At 35.8% G+C, this 20,696-nt stretch overlaps 1 protein-coding gene across 1 annotated transcript; it reads right to left on the minus strand.

The window, feature by feature from the left end:
- Positions 1–5,639: 5,639 nt before the first annotated feature.
- LOC138334990 (uncharacterized) lies at positions 5,640–20,692 on the minus strand. The gene is made up of 3 exons (XM_069283877.1): positions 20,370–20,692; positions 13,099–14,186; positions 5,640–12,589 (listed from the first exon to the last, which is right to left on the minus strand). The coding sequence occupies exons 2-3, from the start codon at positions 14,167–14,169 to the stop codon at positions 10,724–10,726; spliced, it is 2,937 nt and encodes a 978-aa protein (XP_069139978.1). The 5' UTR covers positions 14,170–14,186; positions 20,370–20,692; the 3' UTR covers positions 5,640–10,723.
- Positions 20,693–20,696: the final 4 nt, after the last annotated feature.

Consider the following 20,696-nt stretch of genomic DNA (forward strand, 5'->3'; position numbering starts at 1 on the left):
CCAATAGCCCCACAGACTTTAATAATATATTGGGTCTGTTGCATATTATTTAAATAATGTATGACCATGACAATGATTTAAAGGGATAACATCCTTCAAATGTATTCTTGTATAAGGAACCTCATATACATGTATATTAAAATGTAATGTGCTGGCATCAATAACACCAAAGTTTATTTAAAATAATTCATTGACAATGATATTGGATCAGAGGTGTGATGTATGCTTGATTTGATTTGATTAATTTAACGTGTTATTTACAGCCAGGGTCATTTACTAACTAAGGACTGTCAGGTTTACAGGTGGAGGAAAGCCGGAGTAACCAAAGAACCAGCGTTCAGTACCTGGCAAATGTCCCACTTGGAATTAAACTGTCAAACCAGAGGTGGAGGGATATGTAATATGTTGAGACATTTTAACTACTAGGATTAGACTATAGTAAATTACTGTCTCTACTAGGAATAGACTATAGTTAATAACTGTCTCAACTAGGAATAGAATATAGTAAATTATTGTCTCTACTAGGAATATGCTATAGTGAATTACTGTCTCTACTAGGAATAGACTATAGTGAATTACTGTCTCTACTAGGAATAGACTATAGTAAATTACTGTCTCTACTAGGAATAGACTATAGTAAATTACTGTCTCAACTAGGAATAGACTATAGTAAATTACTGTCTCTACTAGGAATAGACTATAGTAAATTACTGTCTCTACTAGGAATAGACTATAGTTAATTACTGTCTCTACTAGGAATAGACTATAGTTAATTACTGTCTCAACTAGGAATAGACTATAGTAAATTATTGTCTCAACTAAGAATAGACTATAGTAAATTATTGTCTCTACTAGGAATAGACTATAGTAAATTACTGTCTCTACTAGGAATAGACTATAGTAAATTACTGTCTCTACTAGGAATAGACTATAGTTAATTACTTTCTTCTCAACTAGGAATAGACTATAGTAAATTATTGTCTCTACTAGGAATAGACTATAGTAAATTACTGTCTCTACTAGGAATAGACTATAGTAAATGACTGTCTCTACTAGGAATAGACTATAGTTAATTATGTCTCTCTAGGAAAGACTATAGTAAATTACTGTCTCTACTGAATAGACTATAGTAAATTACTGTCTCTACTAGGAATAGACTATAGTAAATAAATTACTGTCTCTACTAGGAATAGACTATAGTAAATTACTGTCTCTACTAGGAATAGACTATAGTTAATTACTGTCTCTACTAGGAATTTACTATAGTTAATTAATGTCTCTACTAGGAATAGACTATAGTAAATTACTGTCCCTACTAGGAATAGACTATAGTTAATTACTGTCTCTACTAGGAATTTACTAAAGTAAATTACGTCTCTACTAGGAATAGACTATAGTAAATTACTGTCTCTACTAGGAATAGACTATAGTAAATTACTGTCTCTACTAGGAATAGACTATAGTTAATTACTGTCTCTACTAGGAATAGACTATAGTAAATTACTGTCTCTACTAGGAATAGACTATAGTAAATTACTGTCTCTACTAGGAATAGACTATAGTTAATTACTGTCTCTACTAGGAATAGACTATAGTAAATTACTGTCTCTACTAGGAATAGACTATAGTTAGTTAATTACTGTCTCTACTAGGAATAGACTATAGTAAATTACTGTCTCTACTAGGAATAGACTATAGTAAATTACTGTCTCTACTAGGAATAGACTATAGTTAATTATTGTCTCTACTAGGAATAGACTATAGTAAATTACTGTCTCTACTAGGAATAGACTATAGTTAATTACTGTCTCAACTAGGAATAGACTATAGTAAATTATTGTCTCTACTAGGAATAGACTATTATTGTAAATTACTGTCTCTACTAGGAATAGACTATAGTTAAATTACTGTCTGTACTAGGAATAGACTATAGTAAATTACTGTCTCTACTAGGAATAGACTATAGTAAATAACTGTCTCTACTAGGAATAGACTATAGAATTAATTACTGTCTCTACTAGGAATAGACTATAGTAAATTACTGTCTCTACTAGGTATAGACTATAGTAAATTACTGTCTCTACTAGGAATAGACTATAGTAAATTACTGTCTCTACTAGGAAATAGACTATAGTAAATTAACTGTCTCTACTAGGAATAGACTATAGTAAATTAACTGTCTCTACTAGGAATAGACTATAGTAAATTACTGTCTCTACTAGGAATAGACTACATGTATAGTAAATTACTGTCTCTACTAGGAATAGACTATAGTAAATTACTGTCTCTACTAGGAATAGACTATAGTAAATTACTGTCTCTACTAGGAATAGACTATAGTAAATTACTGTCTCTACTAGGAATAGACTATAGTAAATTACTGTCTCTACTAGGAATAGACTATAGTAAATTACTGTCTCTACTAGGAATAGACTATAGTAAATTACTGTCTCTACTAGGAATAGACTATAGTAAATTACTGTCTCTACTAGGAATAGACTATAGTAAATTACTGTCTACTAGGAATAGACTATAGTAAATTACTGTCTCTACTAGGAATTGACTATAATTAATTACTGTCTACTTAATAGACTTTAGTAAATTACTGTCTCTACTAGGGTGACGGCAGGGGCAGAGTGGTTAGATATCTTCATATATTACCACATGGACTCCAACTCTGTATTGCAAGTTTGAATTCCATACCAGGCAGTTGCCCGGTACTGACGGGTGGTCGGTGGATTTTTCTGGGTACTTCGGCTTTCCTCCATCAACAAACATAGCAAGTCCTTACATGACCCAGTCTATTAAACCCTGTCTCTACTAGGGATTATCTCCTGAATTACTAGTCTAGCTAACGCTCACCCAATACCAGCTAAAGAGGAGTTCTTTCTGGTTGAAAGGTATATTACTGCATACTTCCAACCTCTCACAAAGGAAAAGAGTGGCCAATAAATGCCTTGCTACCACAGTTGACTACACAATAATCCTCTTTCATGGCCAATCAAAATTATTTGACCATGAAAGTGGCTGAATCTCCCATTCATGGCCAATCAGGATTATAACCTGACCATGAAAGGGGCTGGACATGTGTGCATTCAACCATGGTAACAAATGCTGTAACCAGGGGAGGATTAATCATTACTCACCTTGTTCTAATGATTAGATTAATCAATAGACCAACTAACCAATGCTGACAAGATTTAAAAAAATACAATGCAATAAGAAAATCACATTTATTTAAATGTACATCAAAAAGCTTCATTAATTATTATTTCAATTAATTATTATATGATAGCAACGTGGTATAGTAAGGAAAAGTTTTGACTCCTGGTGAACCTTTATATCAACAAATGATGCCTTGGTATTAATATACATGCATTTTATCAATGAGAAAGCACTTATGGAATTAATTTTAAATAAAATTTACTTACATTTAAAGTTTCCGACAGTTTCTTTTTTTCATTTACTTATTTTTCTTGCAATCGCTGAACAGAGCTTGATAATAATCCAATTGTTTCATATTGTACTTATCTCCTAAAAACATTTTGATGCAGCATTTTACAGAATCAAAGTTTTTATCTCTACACATGGCAAAACTCCCTGTGCTTCTTGCAATGGACAATGACAAACTGATGTATTATGAGTAACATATTGAGCAAAGAACCTCTAATACTGAAAAGTGTTCACAAGCATAATAAGTACAGGTAATTCAAAACAGAGAACAATGGGAGAGTTGGGGTATAGGGATGGAAAGGTGTGGGTTTTTTTCAATCAAACTGTTGTTTTGTTCGAGGTTAAGAAGCATGCAGTAAGTCAATTATTGCATGATTTCTCATCACTCGGGACTTATTACCCCCTCGCTTCGCTAGGGTGTAATAAATCCCTTATTACTTGAAAGCCATGCAATAACCTCTACTTGCAGCTCATTGCAGTTTTACAAACATTTCTCTAAAGGAAAGCATTACAAAAGTTATGTAAAGTTCCTTAACTTGAGATTTGTTCCTTAGCTTCTGTAATACTTTCCTATAAAGAATTTTAAACCAAAGAATTCCTTAAAGGCCCATTACCTTTCCGAAACGACTTTAAATTTTTAAAATGGGAATGTAAAACAAGATCGATAATTTTGTAGAGTCGCAAAAATTATGAACTTTCCGTTAATACTACATTTATCATCACCTTCTGAACTATTTGATTAAAATAAATGAAATGTTTATTTTCATAACGCGGGTCGTATTATGTTTCCCGCCGTCGTCCTAAATACCGGGCGGTAGTTGACTATCAATGCGCCAGACGGCAAAACAGCGAATTGACTCTCCACTGTTTTCATATATTACATAAGAAATCTTGCATATGTTTGGTGTCGTAACCTTATTTTAGGTCATCGGTACGCATTTTCTGATGTTATTAATGTTTATTAAGAAACCTTTATATTTTGCTCCGGAAGGGGAATGGGCCTTTAAAAGGCTATTCCTTTTCCGAAACAAAAAATAAAGGTTTCTTAAAAATAATGATATCAAAAGAAATTGTATATCGATGGCCGAAGATAAGGTTACAACACCAAACAAATACAATTTTTCCTGCGTAATCTTTGTTTACAGTGAAGATTCATTTCGCTGTTTTGCCGTCTGGTGCCATGATAATCAACTAACACGTGGTATTTAGGATGACTGCGGGAAACATAATACGACCCGTTATGAATATTAACATTTAATTTTTTTTAATTAAATTTTTTAGGGGGTAATAAAAAGTGTAGTATGAGTGTTAAGTTAATAACTTTTGAATCTCTACAAAATGATAAATATTATATTACATTCCCATTTTAAAAATTACAAGCCATTTCAGAAAGGTAGTGGGCCTTTAAAGTTAAGAAATATTTGTGAAACATTTAATCTTATCCTGGTATTCATCAAGATACTTTTTTCACTATTTATACCCATGAACAGCAAAAGACTGATTAATCAACTAAATTTTAATTGCTATTATACTTTGTCGTTTGTTTACTAGGTATGACAGGTATCAATGGTCATTATGAAGGCAATCACAAAAGGTCTACTGAGAAATAGCATACAACTGACATGAGACTAAAATGAGAAAAAAACACCTTTATTAACTTTAAAGAATATTACAAATTCTTCAAAACAACCCTCATTATATTAGGAAAAACAAACAACAATGATATAACAGTTCTTTGAGTGAATGATAATCCTAGAATTTCTTACTCCTAAAACACACACAACCAGTTCATAGCTATAAACCACACAACCAGTTCATAGCTAAAAACCACACAACCAGTTCATAGCTAAAAACCACACAACCAGTTCATAGCTAAAAACCACACAACCAGTTCATAGCTAAAAACCACACAACCAGTTCATAGCTAAAAACCACACAACCAGTTCATAGCTAAAAACCACACAACCAGTTCAAAACAACCAGTTCATAGCTAAAAAACACACAACCAGTTCATAGCTATAAACACACACAACCAGTTCATAGCTAAACAACTCATACTAAAACCACACAACCAGTTCATAGCTAAAAACCACACAACCAGTTCATAGCTCAACCATTCATAGAAAACCAACAACCAGTTCATAGCAAAACCACACAACCAGTTCATAGCTAAAAAACAACACTAGCAAACAACCAGTTCATAGCTAAAAACCACACAACCAGTTCATAGCTAAAAACCACACAACCAGTTCATAGCTAAAAACCACACAACCAGTTCATAGCTAAAAACCACACAACCAGTTCATAGCTAAAAACCACACAACCAGTTCATAGCTAAAAACCACACAAAGTATTGTTTTTAGCATATCAATCTCCAGCACAAGACATTCACACATGTAGGTTCAATGTTTAAATGTAAATCTTACATCAAAAACATGAATGTGCACATGTGTACCAGCAAATATGTACATGTGTACATGCATACAATATACATGTGCAATTGTACATGTACATTATACGTCTATGAAGAAGGCAAATATCTCATCTCAAACTCTTGTGAATTTCATTTTAAACCACAACATCAATAAGAAATTAAAAAAATGAATAAAAATGGTCATATTTGATATGGATTTAGTATAAAACAAATCAAAGCACTCATTAGTATTGCGTATATAATGAAAACTCAAACTAAAACTTCGGTTTATATAAGTTCAGTAGTTGTGGAGAAGATGAAATTGTACTAAACCCAATAACAAATACATGCTGAAGGATGGCAAAGGCAATAAATGAATACATTGTACTTATATACTAAAGAATCAGATATCCACATATATAACAACATAGTATAGAAGCTACATCCCTTATTGTGCCGTACTAAAATATTACAAATAAAATCATATTAAATTTTCATAACATGTATACATATACCAAATATTTCATTTCGCCTACAGGCCACTAGATTATAGGGTGTGGGATTTCAGCATATATAAAATTGCTAAATTACCGGGTATAAAAAATAATCTTTTATTAGGACTACAATACAACAAGAGGCCCAAAGGGCCTTAACGGTCATCTGCCTACCTTGACAATAGTAAAATTAATTATATATGGTGTCACTTTGTCAGGATCATGTCAGGATCATTTTTAATTTCTCTCAACAAATTTTATTTCAAACAAGAGGCCCAAGGGCCTTAACATATAGGAAATTAATTACATATAGTGTCATGGTAGTCATCTTCGATTTGGGATCAACCAGAAATGTAACAATACTTTGTCGGGACCATGTTAGGATCATTTCATGCAAGTTTCAGCCAAATCCCTACGGTAGAACTTGAGAAGAAGTTCAAAATGTGTTTTCAAGATGGCGGCTGTGGCGGCCATCTTGGATTTCGGATCGACCCGAAAAATAACAACACTTTGTCGGGACCTTGTCAGGATCATTTCATGCAAGTTTCAGCCAAATCCCACTGGTAGAACTTGAGAAGAAGTTCAAAATGTGTTTTCAAGACGGCGGCTGTGGCGGCCATCTTGGATTTCCGATCGACCCGAAAAATAACAACACTTTGTCGGGACCATGTCAGGATCATTTCATGCAAGTTTCAGCCAAATCGCACCGGTAGAACTTGAGAAGAAGTTCAAAATGTGTTTTCAAGATGGCGGCTGTGGCGGCCATCTTGGATTTCCGATCGACCCGAAAAATAACAACACTTTGTCGGGACCATGTCAGGATCATTTCATCCAAGTTTCAGCCAAATCGCATCGGTAGAACTTGAGAAGAAGTTCAAAATGTGTTTTCAAGATGGCGGCTGTGGCGGCCATCTTGGATTTCGGATCGACCAGAAAAATAACAACACTTTGTCGGGACCATGTCAGGATCATTTCATGTAAGTTTCAGCTAAATCGCACTGGTAGAACTTGAGAAGAAGTTCAAAATGTGAAAAGTTAACGCACGGCGCACGGCGCACGGCGCACGACGACGGACGAAACATGACGACTATAGGTCATCCTGACCCTTCGGGTCAGATGACCTAAAAACAAAAAACATCAATTCCATGTTCAGTCAAACCTCTATATAATTTTTAGACCACCCACAGAAAAAAATTGGAATTTATAAAGTTGTCTTTAAAAACTGGTCATGTGATGTGGAAATTGGTCATTGAGAGTCTCCAAGAAAGTGGTCTTATTGGGCAGGTGGTCTAAGGAGAGAGATGGTCGCTCAGACAGGTTTTACAGTACATGGTGATATGTATTGTTGATAATTATATTCCTCTAAAATAATCAAAACATACAACAACCTATTTGCATATGTAATATATTCATATAAATATTATATCAAATATAATATAGTTATATATATAATACAAAAAAATAAGCCTCTAAAAAATAAATTTTAATTGAAAATAAAGCACATGTAATTCTTAAGTTCTACATTATTATTGTTATTATATAAAACCCCTTAACAAAAACGTGGAAATTAATTGGATCATAAATATCACAAAATGAAATTTTCGCTATCATAGCAATATGCCGCGAAATCGCGAAAATATCATCCTTGCAAAAATAACCGACTATACAATATTATCTAGGCACGATCTTTTTCATCCAATGTCTCTAAAGTAAAATGTTTTATTTAGGGGAGATACTTTGTTTTTGAATATTATTGCTATCCTATCGTTTACATTAATACAATTTCATTTGTTATTTAATGTTTATACAATGTTTGTTGTAAGAATACAGAGATGAAATACAGAGTGTGTGTTATTTCATTGTATGTATACGACACTTAATAAAACTTCTTGTATCTTTTAAGAGCTCAAATATAAATTCAAATATTTCCCAAATAATTGTACAATTGTGTATAAAACCGACCCTAATTTTTTTTCCACTTTTCTACGTAAAAAAAATTAAAAGTCTGCATTTCGATCACAGACTCTAGTTCTGGCTATAACTTTAGAGTGATTAATGTAACCATAAACAGACATATTTTTTTTGCCAGTTGGAGCCCTTGAACATGAATTGATATGTTCACAAATATGTTTAAAATGATTAAAATGTGAAGTATTGAGTACATGAAAAAATGGTGGTTTAAAACTTATGGCAAGTATAAATTAAGCAAACAAGGAAAATTGATTAGATTATGCAATCAGTATCCCTCTTGAAGAAAAAAAAACCTGAACTTGTAGATTAAATAACAACAAGCAAGTACCCAAGTAAAGACATCAGAAAAAGTTTGCAATCACTTGAAATTCACCCTGGTCTGTCTAATGTACAGGCCAAATAAGTGCACTTTGGAGTGGTTCTTTATACTAAAGTATACAGATATCTTGATCTTAACAATTCTTAGATCATTCGAAACAAAAATTGACAGTATGTTAAAGTAACTGTGTGTTAAGTAATGGAATATTGGGAAAAACAAAAGGTCATAGAAGGCCTGTATTGCTCGGTTGGCATTTAGTTATGGTTACCTGAATGACCTACAACTTTAGACCAAATTTTAGCCAAGGATGTACTAGGTACCAAATTTGTCCAATGATGAAAGCAGTAGTTTATGTAATGATAATGTAAATCATTAGTATACCAGATTTTCAGAAAACTTATAAAGTATATACATAGGACATGCTCTCCGATATCTTGGGAAGCATATTAGCTCGACAAACCTTTGGACAGCTACAATGATATATCCATAGTACTTACATGTATGAACAAGTCAAAATGTGCAGAAGGAAAATTATGAGAATACATTAACAAGTATGTGTCAATCCTATTGCTCCTGTTTCAAAGTTTCTGGATTTCAAAGTGGAAAAAAAAAAGAAAAAAAAGAAAATATCAGAAAACAAAAAATGTTAAATGTCCACAATATTACTAATTTTACACAATGGCACAAAAAATTACAAATCACATTTGATTAATGATCTATGATGAAATATGGTACATATCTAAACACCAGTCATGGCATTGAGCATTAGTGTAACTTATTTATGATCTACATGATTTTGTGACACTTGAAGGTCACTCCTATATAAAGAGTTAATATGGCATGTATTTGTTTTTTAATTATATCATAATTCAAAAACAGAATATACTAGTAAAATACGATAAAAATCATAAGTTAAATTCAGAAATCTCATTATGTTATGAAATTCAAACAAACAAATAAACCAATATATATATTCCATATGTACTACTAAAGCTTTGAAAACGTTGTTAAGGAATGTCTATCCAACAAGGAATGTGTATTTATATATATACAGTATAGTTACAATAACAAAGTCTGTAAAAAATGCCCATCTCATTCATAACTTCCTTCAAGGTGGTTTCAAGAATAACTACATCTACATTAAAAATATGGCTTCACGGTTTTGACTTACACTTATAAAACTATTTTTGAGATTCAAAACAGAAAAATTCATTGTAATTAGGATAACAACTGTAGTTTACAATTTACACCAACATACAAGAATTTCCGGGTAACTACTGTGAAATCATTTACCTGTATTTCTGTTTGGCTAAATTTTCGGGTTCTATAAAATTTTACAACTTTGTTAGCACTTAAATTTGTGGAGAAGGCAAAAGTTACCGGATATTTGTATATATATTCATTAAAAAGATAAGTTTTCATGGAGTTGTAAATTCCTTAATTTTAGTCAAAAAATAATATCCATGAAAATTAAACCCCCATGAAAAAAATTATTTCACAGTAAGCTCCTCTATTGGTGTAAAGTGTATAATAATTTTACTGTAAATATCCTCCAAATACAGGTATAAAACTTAGTATCAAACTTAGTGGACGGCTTCATTGTGCATCATTATTTTTATAACAATCATTTTGAAGAAGGATGATAATTAAAAGGCTTATAATCATATAGCACATTTGACCCAATAAGCGCCCCATCTCTAAGCACCCCTCGTCCTTTTTGAGGCCTCGATTTCACTTACCTTGAAATAAACACAGAGTGAAAATATGTAAACTGTAGGTTTCTTTATTTGATTTCTTTTTCAAATTGATTTATTGCTTCCTTTCTGCAATAATTTCAAGGATAGTTCAAATTTCATTCAATTATGCCCCCCACCCCTTTTTTTCTAGTAGCCTGGCGGCGCTTATTAGAATGGAATATGATACCTGTACTTAATGAAGCACTCTCATCATAAAAAAAAAAAACTTGTGACAAAGGCATAATTCAATTGTTCTCATATATATATTTGATATTATTCCTACACACAGTCACCACACATGTTATTTCCCTCTCACATCTAACATGTTTAAACTATCCTAAATCACCCTTCCATCCACACCTGATGAGCGAGATTTCCCAAACGTTTCCGATGCTTTTCTCTCGATGTTTGCATCCTCTTTTCTTATTCCTTCTTTCACTGCCCCTATACCAGGTTTTCCTTCCATCTGTGACATCTTTCTCCTCATTCCTAAAAGATCTTTATTAATCCCTTCATCAACCGTTTCTCTTTCAACTTTCCTTCCCAATTCTGACATTTTTCTCTCAATGCCTGTACCATCTTTAGTCAACTCTCTATTAACCCCTTCCATGCCTGATTTCCGTTCCATCCCTGTCATTTTTCTCACTCTGTTGGCACTATTTCTATTTATCCCTTCATTAACTGTCCCCATACCAAACTTCCCTGCAGTATCTGACATTATTCTACCCATTTCTGTACCGTCTTGATAAAGCCCCTTATTAACTGTTCCTTTTTCAACTTTTCCTCCCATCTCTGACATTTTTCTCTCGATGCTGGTACCATCTTTAGTCAACACCCTACTAACTCCTTCCATGCCTAATTTCTGTGCCATCCCTGTCATTTTTCTCCCCATATCGCTGCTACCTTCATTAATATCTCTATTGAGCCCTTCCATGACCACTTTCCCTCCTATCTCTGATGTTTTTCTCCCCAAAACACCTCCATCTTTATTCATTCCTCTATTGGCTCCCTCCATGCCAAGTTTCGCTCCCATTTCTTTCATTTTCCTCTCCACATCCATGGCATCTTTATTCTTCCCTGCATCAACTTGTCCTATTCCAGGTTGTCCCATACCTGCCAGCATGTTACTATCTCGATTGGGATTCAGAAACTTTGTAAGCATTTCTTTTTGTTTGCCAGACATATCTCTTTGTTTGGTCTGTTCTAAATTTGCCTGATTAAATCTACTTCTTATCTTCATCATCTGTTGAAGGGGACTTAATTTTCGCATGTATGTTTCCTTTTTCATTCCCTGATCTGGTTGTTTTACAACTTCGGTTTTCTGTTTGTCTGAACCATCAACTTTGACCTTTTGACCTGACACACTGGTATCATACCCGGGACGAGCAGCCCACGTCTTTCTCTTTGAAAATTCTGCAATTTCAGTGATTTCTTGGCTGATTTCCTGTACGGTCTGTTTGATATTGATTTCAACCCATTCATTAGCTGTCATAGAATCAAAATAAGTACTGATCTCATGCCTCATGAAGCCTGCCATGGCACTTAAACTCACATTCAACATCACCAGACTGGCATTGATGCGCTTCAACTCATTAGGATTAAAAAACTGATGTTTGTAGTTAATCTCGCTGGCGAAACTGTTGATGTTTTCCTTGACTGCACTGTAAGTCTGAAGTTTCCCCCACAGCGTACGTAGTTTGTAGTAAACAGAAGATCCAGGAAACATACACCCGTCATTATCCCTGTATTTTTTAAGCAGGTCCAACTTGACAGGTTTTTCACACTGAAGCTGTTTGGATACAAGTCTATGTATGGATTCGTTGAATCCACCAAGCTGCATCACCTTAAGAGAAATAGCTAGTGATGGGATACCAGCCGGGAGGAGTTCACACAACGTACCAAAGTGACTATACCGCTGACGGCCTGTGATCCCAATCCCCAGAATGTTCACAGCTTGTTCCTGGTCCCCGGCCCCCGGGCCAATGGCCTCGATCAAACGGATCCAATTCAGGTGATTTTTCAGATGGTATACAGCATCGGTCATCACACGTCCGCTGCCTGTCGAACCTTTGAATGATGAGGCTACCCACATAAATCTAAATGTTGTCCGATACTTACTCCAGAGGTCACTGGTCAGTGTCTCCGCGGGATTGGTCATGGTACTCAACACCATCGGCTGTACATACTGACCTAACTGTGATTGCTGTGGAAATAAAAAAACGTCAAAAAACTGAATTAAGTTTCAGGTAAAGTCATTTGTTAAATTAGAAGCTTGTTAAAGAGAAATGAATCTATCTAGGTAATTTTCTAATTATTCAGCACCATATTATTTACACTTTAGCCTTACTTTTACCATGGTTACTTTACATTTATGAGACAGTAACTGCCAGCAGCTTATGACTTCATTATCGTTAAGATAAACTGAGATGACACAAATGTCATACATGAGATGGCTGTTGAAATTTACATTAAACTCTGATCTTAGATATGATTATACATTACAGCAGAATTTCGATGTCATCTGTGTGGCCAAACATAGATACAATTTAAGCAATGCATGGCTCCTATAGTTGGTACTGAAAGATTGATGAATACCAACAGGAGGAAAGAATTACTTATTCTGCCTAAAAATTGGCATTCATCAGCCTATATTTGCCAACTGAAACCTGCTGTAATAATATTCCTATGTCAATAATTGTTTGAATTGTTTACCTGAAGTTTCTTTGCATCTATGTTGCGTAACAAATCATCCCAGACAATTGGCTGTTTGTCCAGCTTCTCCTTTACCATTCGACTAACTTTGAGGATGTGCTCCAGAATAATATCTTCCCTGGTCTTTCCTTTGTTCAAAAGAGAAGCAGACAAGCCAACGCCAACCTCTGTGACTCCGCCAGCCCCTATATGGATGTAGGAGGATTTGGGGTGTAACTGCATCACCTGTTTTATCATCTCCATCAGTATAACATATGTAGAATCTAACGCTGGTGTTATGACCAAAGGAGACGAATCCAAGTCACGCATCATTCGGAATTCTTCATGCTTCAGCAGAAACTCGAGATGACCGAAAGTTGGAATGAGTGGTATAACATCAAGTTCACTCATCGCAGCATAACCTAGAATTTCTTTGATATCCTCTTCCGTGTAGGAATTTTTTGCAGCAATACTGACAAATCGGCCTTTATAAGGAAACATATCTTCATATTCAATAATTACACCTGTTGCACCAAATTTTCTAAACAAGGGGAAAAGTTTCTGGAGATAAAGTTTATTCGGAGGAGCACCTTTCAGATCAAGGTGAACAAGACGTTTCATGCCATGGAAATAGTCAGAATAGTCACTCATTGGGCCATAGAAACGCGACTCATTTGTGATTCTCCACACATTTAAACGCTCGTTTTTGGAGGCCTTCCTGGTCATCTCTGTGATTGGGGGAGAATCTGAAAACCCATACATCTTGTCATTAAAAGAGATACCTGGCACATTGTCTTGAACTGGTTCTTTTCTCTGGGGCTTTAAAGTCTCTGATAACCTGTTTGGATAATTCCTTTGTTGTGTCCCGTCTAATTTCAAGTCATTGTTAGAAATGAATTTGTTCTGTTTCCATAGTTTTGCATGTTTTGCTGCTTTCAGGTGCTGCTTAGCTTTGAGAGAGTTCGTGGAGTGGTTATTCGGTGCTATATTCATGAAATAGTAGGACACAACTGCCACAACGATCAGCAGTGCTCCAGCTAAGTACAGTCTGTAGCGAGACACTGTCCTTCTTGCTATCGTAGGGTCCACCATTGTAGTTCTATAGTCAACTGAAAGTAGAAAAGAAAATCTGGTTAATACAGTGTAAATGTAGATTACTAAGCACTATCTTTAAGCATTGATGTTACTATTTTTTAACTTCATTGGGGTATGAATGAAATTTTTTGTTTGCAAACTGTGTGAATCCGCTCTCATAAAAGTTTGCAAATAAAATTTCATTCTTAACTCGATGAAGTTTGGACCTGGGAGCTCTGACCTGAGGGTTTTGACCTAAGAGCTCTGGCCTGAGGGTTTGGACCTGGGAGCTCTGACCTGAGGGTTTGGACCTGAGAGCGACCTGAGAGCTCTCACCTGAGGGTTTGAACCTGGGAGCTCTCACCTGAGGGTTTGAACCTGGGAGCTCTCACCTGAGGGTTTGGACCTGGAAGCTCTGACCTGAGAGTTTGGACCTGAGACCTGAGGGTTTGAACCCGGGAGCTTTGACCTGAGGGTTTGAACCTGGGAGCTCTGCCCTGAGGGTTTGGACCTGGAAGCTCTGACCTGAGGGTTTGGACCTGAGAGCTCTGACCTGAGGGTTTGAACCCGGGAACTCTGACCTGAGGGTTTGGACCTAGGAGCTCTGACCTGAGGGTTTGAACCTGGGAGCTCTGGCCTGAGGATTTAAACACTGAAGCTCTGAACTTTTGCTGGAAGCTACACTAAGAGTCATCTGAGTTATTAATCCAGTCATGCTACTGATACCCAGCTTTATAAAGAGGATATGCCTGGGGGAAGGTTGGTGTGACAAACAGAACATATCTGCCAATTACTCACATCTGCTTAATCAACTTAATTGGTGGCAATTTGATAACATATATATATGAGGTCAACACAATTTGATGGATATGGAAACATGAGAGTTATCAACTATTCCAATAGTCTCTGGTATCCATGTATGTTACTAAAAGCACACATAATTACTCAATATTAGTATTTCTGTTTTTACACACCTATAATCACACAATGGATTCAGCAATTACCAGCGACCTCCTCTGTAATGTCTTTCTTAGGATACCAAATTTCTAAATGATCACATGAATATCTAAGACAATTTTTATGTGTCCCAGACTCCTATAATGGTTGCCATAGACAAGTTGGTGTACAATATATAATGATGGTCGTTATAGACAGGTTGGTGTACAGTACACAGTGATGGTCGTTATAGACAGGTTGATGAACAGAATATATATAAAAATGGTTCTTATAGACAGGAAGGTATACAGTATACAATGATGGTCGTTATAGACAGGTTGTGTACAGTATATACACTGTATAAGTAATGGTCTTAAGACAGGTTTGTGTACAGTATACAATGATGGTCGTTATAGACAGGTGGTTACAGTATATACACTGTATATAGTAATGGTCCTTAAAGACAGGTTTTGTGTATACAGTATACAATGATGGTCGTTATAGACAGGTTTGTGTACATATATACAGTGATTGTCGTTATAGACAGGTTGGTGTACAGTATATACAGTATATAGTAATGGTCTTGTAGACAGGTTGGTGTACAGTATATACACTGTATATAGTAATGGTCCTTAAAGACAGGTTGGTGTACAGTATACAGTGATGGTCGTTATAGACAGGTTGGTGTACAGTATATACACTGTATATAGTAATGGTCCTTTTAGACAGGTTGGTATACAGTATACAATGATGGTCGTTATTGACAGGTTTGTGTACAATATACAGTGATTGTCGTTATAGACAGGTTGGTGTACAGTATATACACTGTATATAGTAATGGTCCTTTTAGACAGGTTGGTATACAGTATACAATGATGGTCGTTATAGACAGGTTGGTGTAGAGTATATACACTGTATATAGTAATGGTCCTTAAAGACAGGTTTGTGTACAGTACACAATGATGGTCGTTATAGACAGGTTGGTGTACAGTATATACACTGTATATAGTAATGGTCCTTAAAGACAGGTTTGTGTACAGTATACAATGATACTCTGCAAGGCAGGTTGGTGTACAGTATACAGTGATGGTTGTTATATACAGGTTGGTGTACAGTACACAGTGATGGTCGTTATAGACAGGTTGGTGTACAGTATATACACTGTATATAGTAATGGTCCTTTTAGACAGGTTGGTGTACAGTATACAGTATACAGTGATGGCCGTTATTGACAGGTTTGTGTACAGTACACAGTGATGGTCGTTATAGACAGGTTGGTGTACAGTATATACAGTGATGGTCGTTATAGACAGGTTGGTGTACAGTATACAGTGATGGTCGTTATATACAGGTTGGTGTACAGTATATACAGTGATGGTCGTTATATACAGGTTGGTGTACAGTATACAGTGATGGTCGTTATAGACAGGTTGGTGTACAGTATACAGTGATGGTTGTTATATACAGGTTGGTGTACAGTATACAGTGATGGTTGTTATATAACAGGTTTGTGTACAGTATACTGTGAATGGTCGTTATAGACAGGTTGTGTACAGTATACTGTGAATGTCGTTATAGACAGGTTGTGTACAGTATACACAGTGATGGTTGTTATATACAGGTTGGTGTACAGTACACAATGATGGTTGTTATATACAGGTTGGTGTACAGTACACAGTGATGGTCGTTATATACAGGTTGGTGTACAGTATACACAGTGATGGTTGTTATAGACAGGTTGGTGTACATTTATACTGTGAATGGTGTTATAGACAGGTTGGTGTACAGTATATACACGTTATAGTGATGGTGTTATAGACAGGTTGGTGTACAGTATACAGTGATGATGGTCGTTATAGACAGGTTGGTGTACAGTATACAGTGATGGTTGTCCTTAAAGACAGGTTTGGTGTACAGTATACAGTGATGGTCGTTATAGACAGGTTGGTGTACAGTATTCAGTGATGGTTGTTATATACAGGTTGGTGTACATTATACTGTGATGTTCGTTATAGACAGGTTGGTGTACAGTATACAGTGATGGTCGTTATAGACAGGTTGGTGTACAGTATAATACACTGTATATGTAATGGTTGTTAAAGACAGGTTGGTGTACAATATACAATGATACTGTTTATAAGGCAGGTTGGTGTACAGTATACAGTGATGGTTGTTATATACAGGTTGGTGTACAGTACACAGTGATGGTCGTTATAGACAGGTTGGTGTACAGTACACTGTATAGTGTAAATGGTCCTTTAAAGACAGGTTTGTGTACAGTATACAGTGATGGTCTGCAAGACAGGTTGGTGTACAGTATACAGTGATGGTTGTTATAATGTACAGGTTGGTGTACAGTACACAGTGATGGTTGTTTTTATAGACAGGTTGGTGTACAGTATATACACTGTATATAGTAATGGTCCTTAAAGACAGGTTTGGTGTACAGTATACAATGATACTCTGCAAGACAGGTTGGTGTACAGTATACAGTGATGGTTGTTATATACAGGTTGGTGTACAGTATACAGTGATGGTCGTTATAGACAGGTTTGTGTACAGTATACAGTGATGGTCGTTATATACAGGTTGGTGTACAGTATACAGTGATGGTTCGTTATAGACAGGTTGGTGTACAGTATACAGTGATGGTTGTTATATACAGGTTGGTGTACAGTATACAGTGATGGTTGTTATATACAGGTTGGTGTACAGTATACAGTGATGGTCCGTTATATACAGGTTGGTGTACAGTACACAGTGATGGTCGTTTATAGACAGGTTGGTGTACAGTACACAGTGATGGTCGTTATAGACAGGTTGGTGTACAGTATACAGTGATGGTTGTTATATACAGGTTGGTGTACAGTACACAGTGATGGTTGTTATATACAGGTTGGTGTACAGTACACAGTGATGGTCGTTATAGACAGGTTGGTGTACAGTACACAGTGATGGTCGTTATAGACAGGTTGGTGTACAGTATACAGTGATGGTTGTTATATACAGGTTGGTGTACAGTATACAGTGATGGTTGTTATATACAGGTTGGTGTACAGTACACAGTGATGGTCGTTATAGACAGGTTGGTGTACAGTATACAGTGATGGTTGTTATATACAGGTTGGTGTACAGTACACAGTGATGGTCGTTATATACAGGTTGGTGTACAGTACAGTGATGGTTGTTATATACAGGTTGGTGTACAGTACACAGTGATGTTCGTATATAGACAGGTTGGTGTACAGTACACAGTGATGGTTGTTATAGACAGGTTGGTGTACAGTATACAGTGATGGTTGTTATATACAGGTTTGTGTACAGTATACAGTGATGGTCGTTATATACAGGTTGGTGTACATTATACAGTGATGGTTGTTATAGACAGGTTGGTGTACAGTATACAGTGATGGTCGTTATTGACAGGTTGGTGTACATTATACAGTGATGGTTGTTATATACAGGTTGGTGTACAGTACACAGTGATGGTTGTTATATACAGGTTGGTGTACAGTATACTGTGAATGTCGTTATAGACAGGTTGGTGTACAGTATACAGTGATGGTTGTTATATACAGGTTGGTGTACAGTATACAGTGATGGTTGTTATATACAGGTTGGTGTACAGTATACAGTGATGGTCGTTATATACAGGTTGGTGTACAGTACACAGTGATGGTTGTTATATACAGGTTGGTGTACAGTATACAGTGATGGTCGTTATAGACAGGTTGGTGTACAGTATACAGTGATGGTCGTTATATACAGGTTGGTGTACAGTATACAGTGATGGTTGTTATATACAGGTTGGTGTACAGTATACAGTGATGGTCGTTATAGACAGGTTGGTGTACAGTATACAGTGATGGTTGTTATATACAGGTTGGTGTACAGTACACAGTGATGGTCGTTATAGACAGGTTGGTGTACAGTATACTGTGAATGTCGTTATAGACAGGAAGGTGTACAGTATATACAGTGATGGTCGTTATAGACAGGTTGGTGTACAGTATATACACTGTATATAGTAATGGTCCTTAAAGACAGGTTGGTGTACAGTATACAATGATGGTTGTTATAGACAGGTTGGTGTACAGTATATATACTGTGTAATGGTCCGTTATAGACAGGTTTTGTACAGTATACAATGATGGTCGTTATTGACAGGTTGTGTACAGTATACAGTGATTGTCGTTATAGACAGGTTGGTGTACAGTATATACACTGTATATAGTAATGGTCCTTATAGACAGGTTGGTATACAGTATACAATGATGGTCGTTATAGACAGGTTGGTGTACAGTATATACACTGTATGAATGGTCCGTTATAGACAGGTTTGGTGTACAGTATACATGATGGTCGTTATAGACAGGTTGGTGTACAGTATATACACTGTATATAGTAATGGTCCTTATATACAGGTTGGTGTACAGTTACACAGTGATGGTCGTTATAGACAGGTTGGTGTACAGTATACAGTGATGGTCGTTATTGACAGGTTGGTGTACAGTATACAGTGATGGTGTTATATACAGGTTGGTGTACAGTACACAGGAGTGATGGTTGTTATATACAGTGGTTGGTTGTACAGTATACAGTGATGGTTCGTTATAGACAGGTTGGTGTACAGTATACAGGACTGTTGTTATAGACAGGTTGGTGTACAGTACACAGTGATGGTTGTTATATACAGGTTGGTGTACAGTATACAGTGATGGTCGTTATAGACAGGTTGGTGTACAGTATACAGTGATGGTTGTTATAGACAGGTTGGTGTACAGTATACAGTGATGGTCGTTATAGACAGGTTGGTGTACAGTATACAGTGATGGTTGTTAAAGACAGGTTGGTGTACAGTATACAGTGATGGTCGTTATTGACAGGTTGTATACAGTATATAGTGATGTTCATTATAGTCAAGTTGGGGGGTATACAGTGATGTGATTATAGTCAGGTTGGTGTTCAGTATATAAATGTATATAGTGATGGTCGTTATAGACGGGTTGGTGCAGTATAGTATATAGTTACAGAATCCTTGAAACATCACGAGACATTATTAAACATTAAATCTAACATCTTATATATTGTTATCCGTTTAAACAACACAGTACCTCTACAGTGCACAACCCCTAGATCAAACACACATTATTTTCAAAAAATGGAACGGGAGATTCGCGGAAGAGAACGATGGAATCTGTACAGTAGGCCTCGTTAACAACACAAAATGTAAGTTTAGACATTAAATTCAGAAAATAAATGACATTTAAAACATAGCATACCTTATTTACAACACTCCAAAATTATGGTATCACAGCAGAAAACGGATGCGTGGGTAATGTAAGTTGACATGCATGTAGTTGTGTATATGTTCCTACACGTAGTACGAACCAGTGCAGTCGACCACGACCGGGTAGCCACTGACAAAGATTAAATATTAATTACTCGAGCTTGTACACTGGGAATACGCTCACAACGTTCTCAAGGACATGTTTATAAATTTCATTTCAATCATCAAAACGAAACATGTACTATATTTGAATTTTAAAATGCGAAGAAAGTATTAAAAATAATGAGTAAGTTTTGCTTCCTTTCCTGTTTTCTTGAGT

Source organism: Argopecten irradians, chromosome 11 (genome assembly GCF_041381155.1).
Source record: "Argopecten irradians isolate NY chromosome 11, Ai_NY, whole genome shotgun sequence".
In the NCBI taxonomy this organism is placed as follows: Eukaryota; Metazoa; Mollusca; class Bivalvia; order Pectinida; family Pectinidae; genus Argopecten; species Argopecten irradians.

Bases quoted from the DNA above. Each gene is read 5' to 3' on its own strand.
- LOC138334990 (XM_069283877.1), bottom strand. From the start codon at position 14,169: ATGGTGGACCCTACGATAGCAAGAAGGACAGTGTCTCGCTACAGACTG. The intron at 12,590-13,098 runs GTAAACAATTCA...TTATTTCCACAG, and splicing joins TAGATGCAAAGAAACTTCAG to CAATCACAGTTAGGTCAGTA.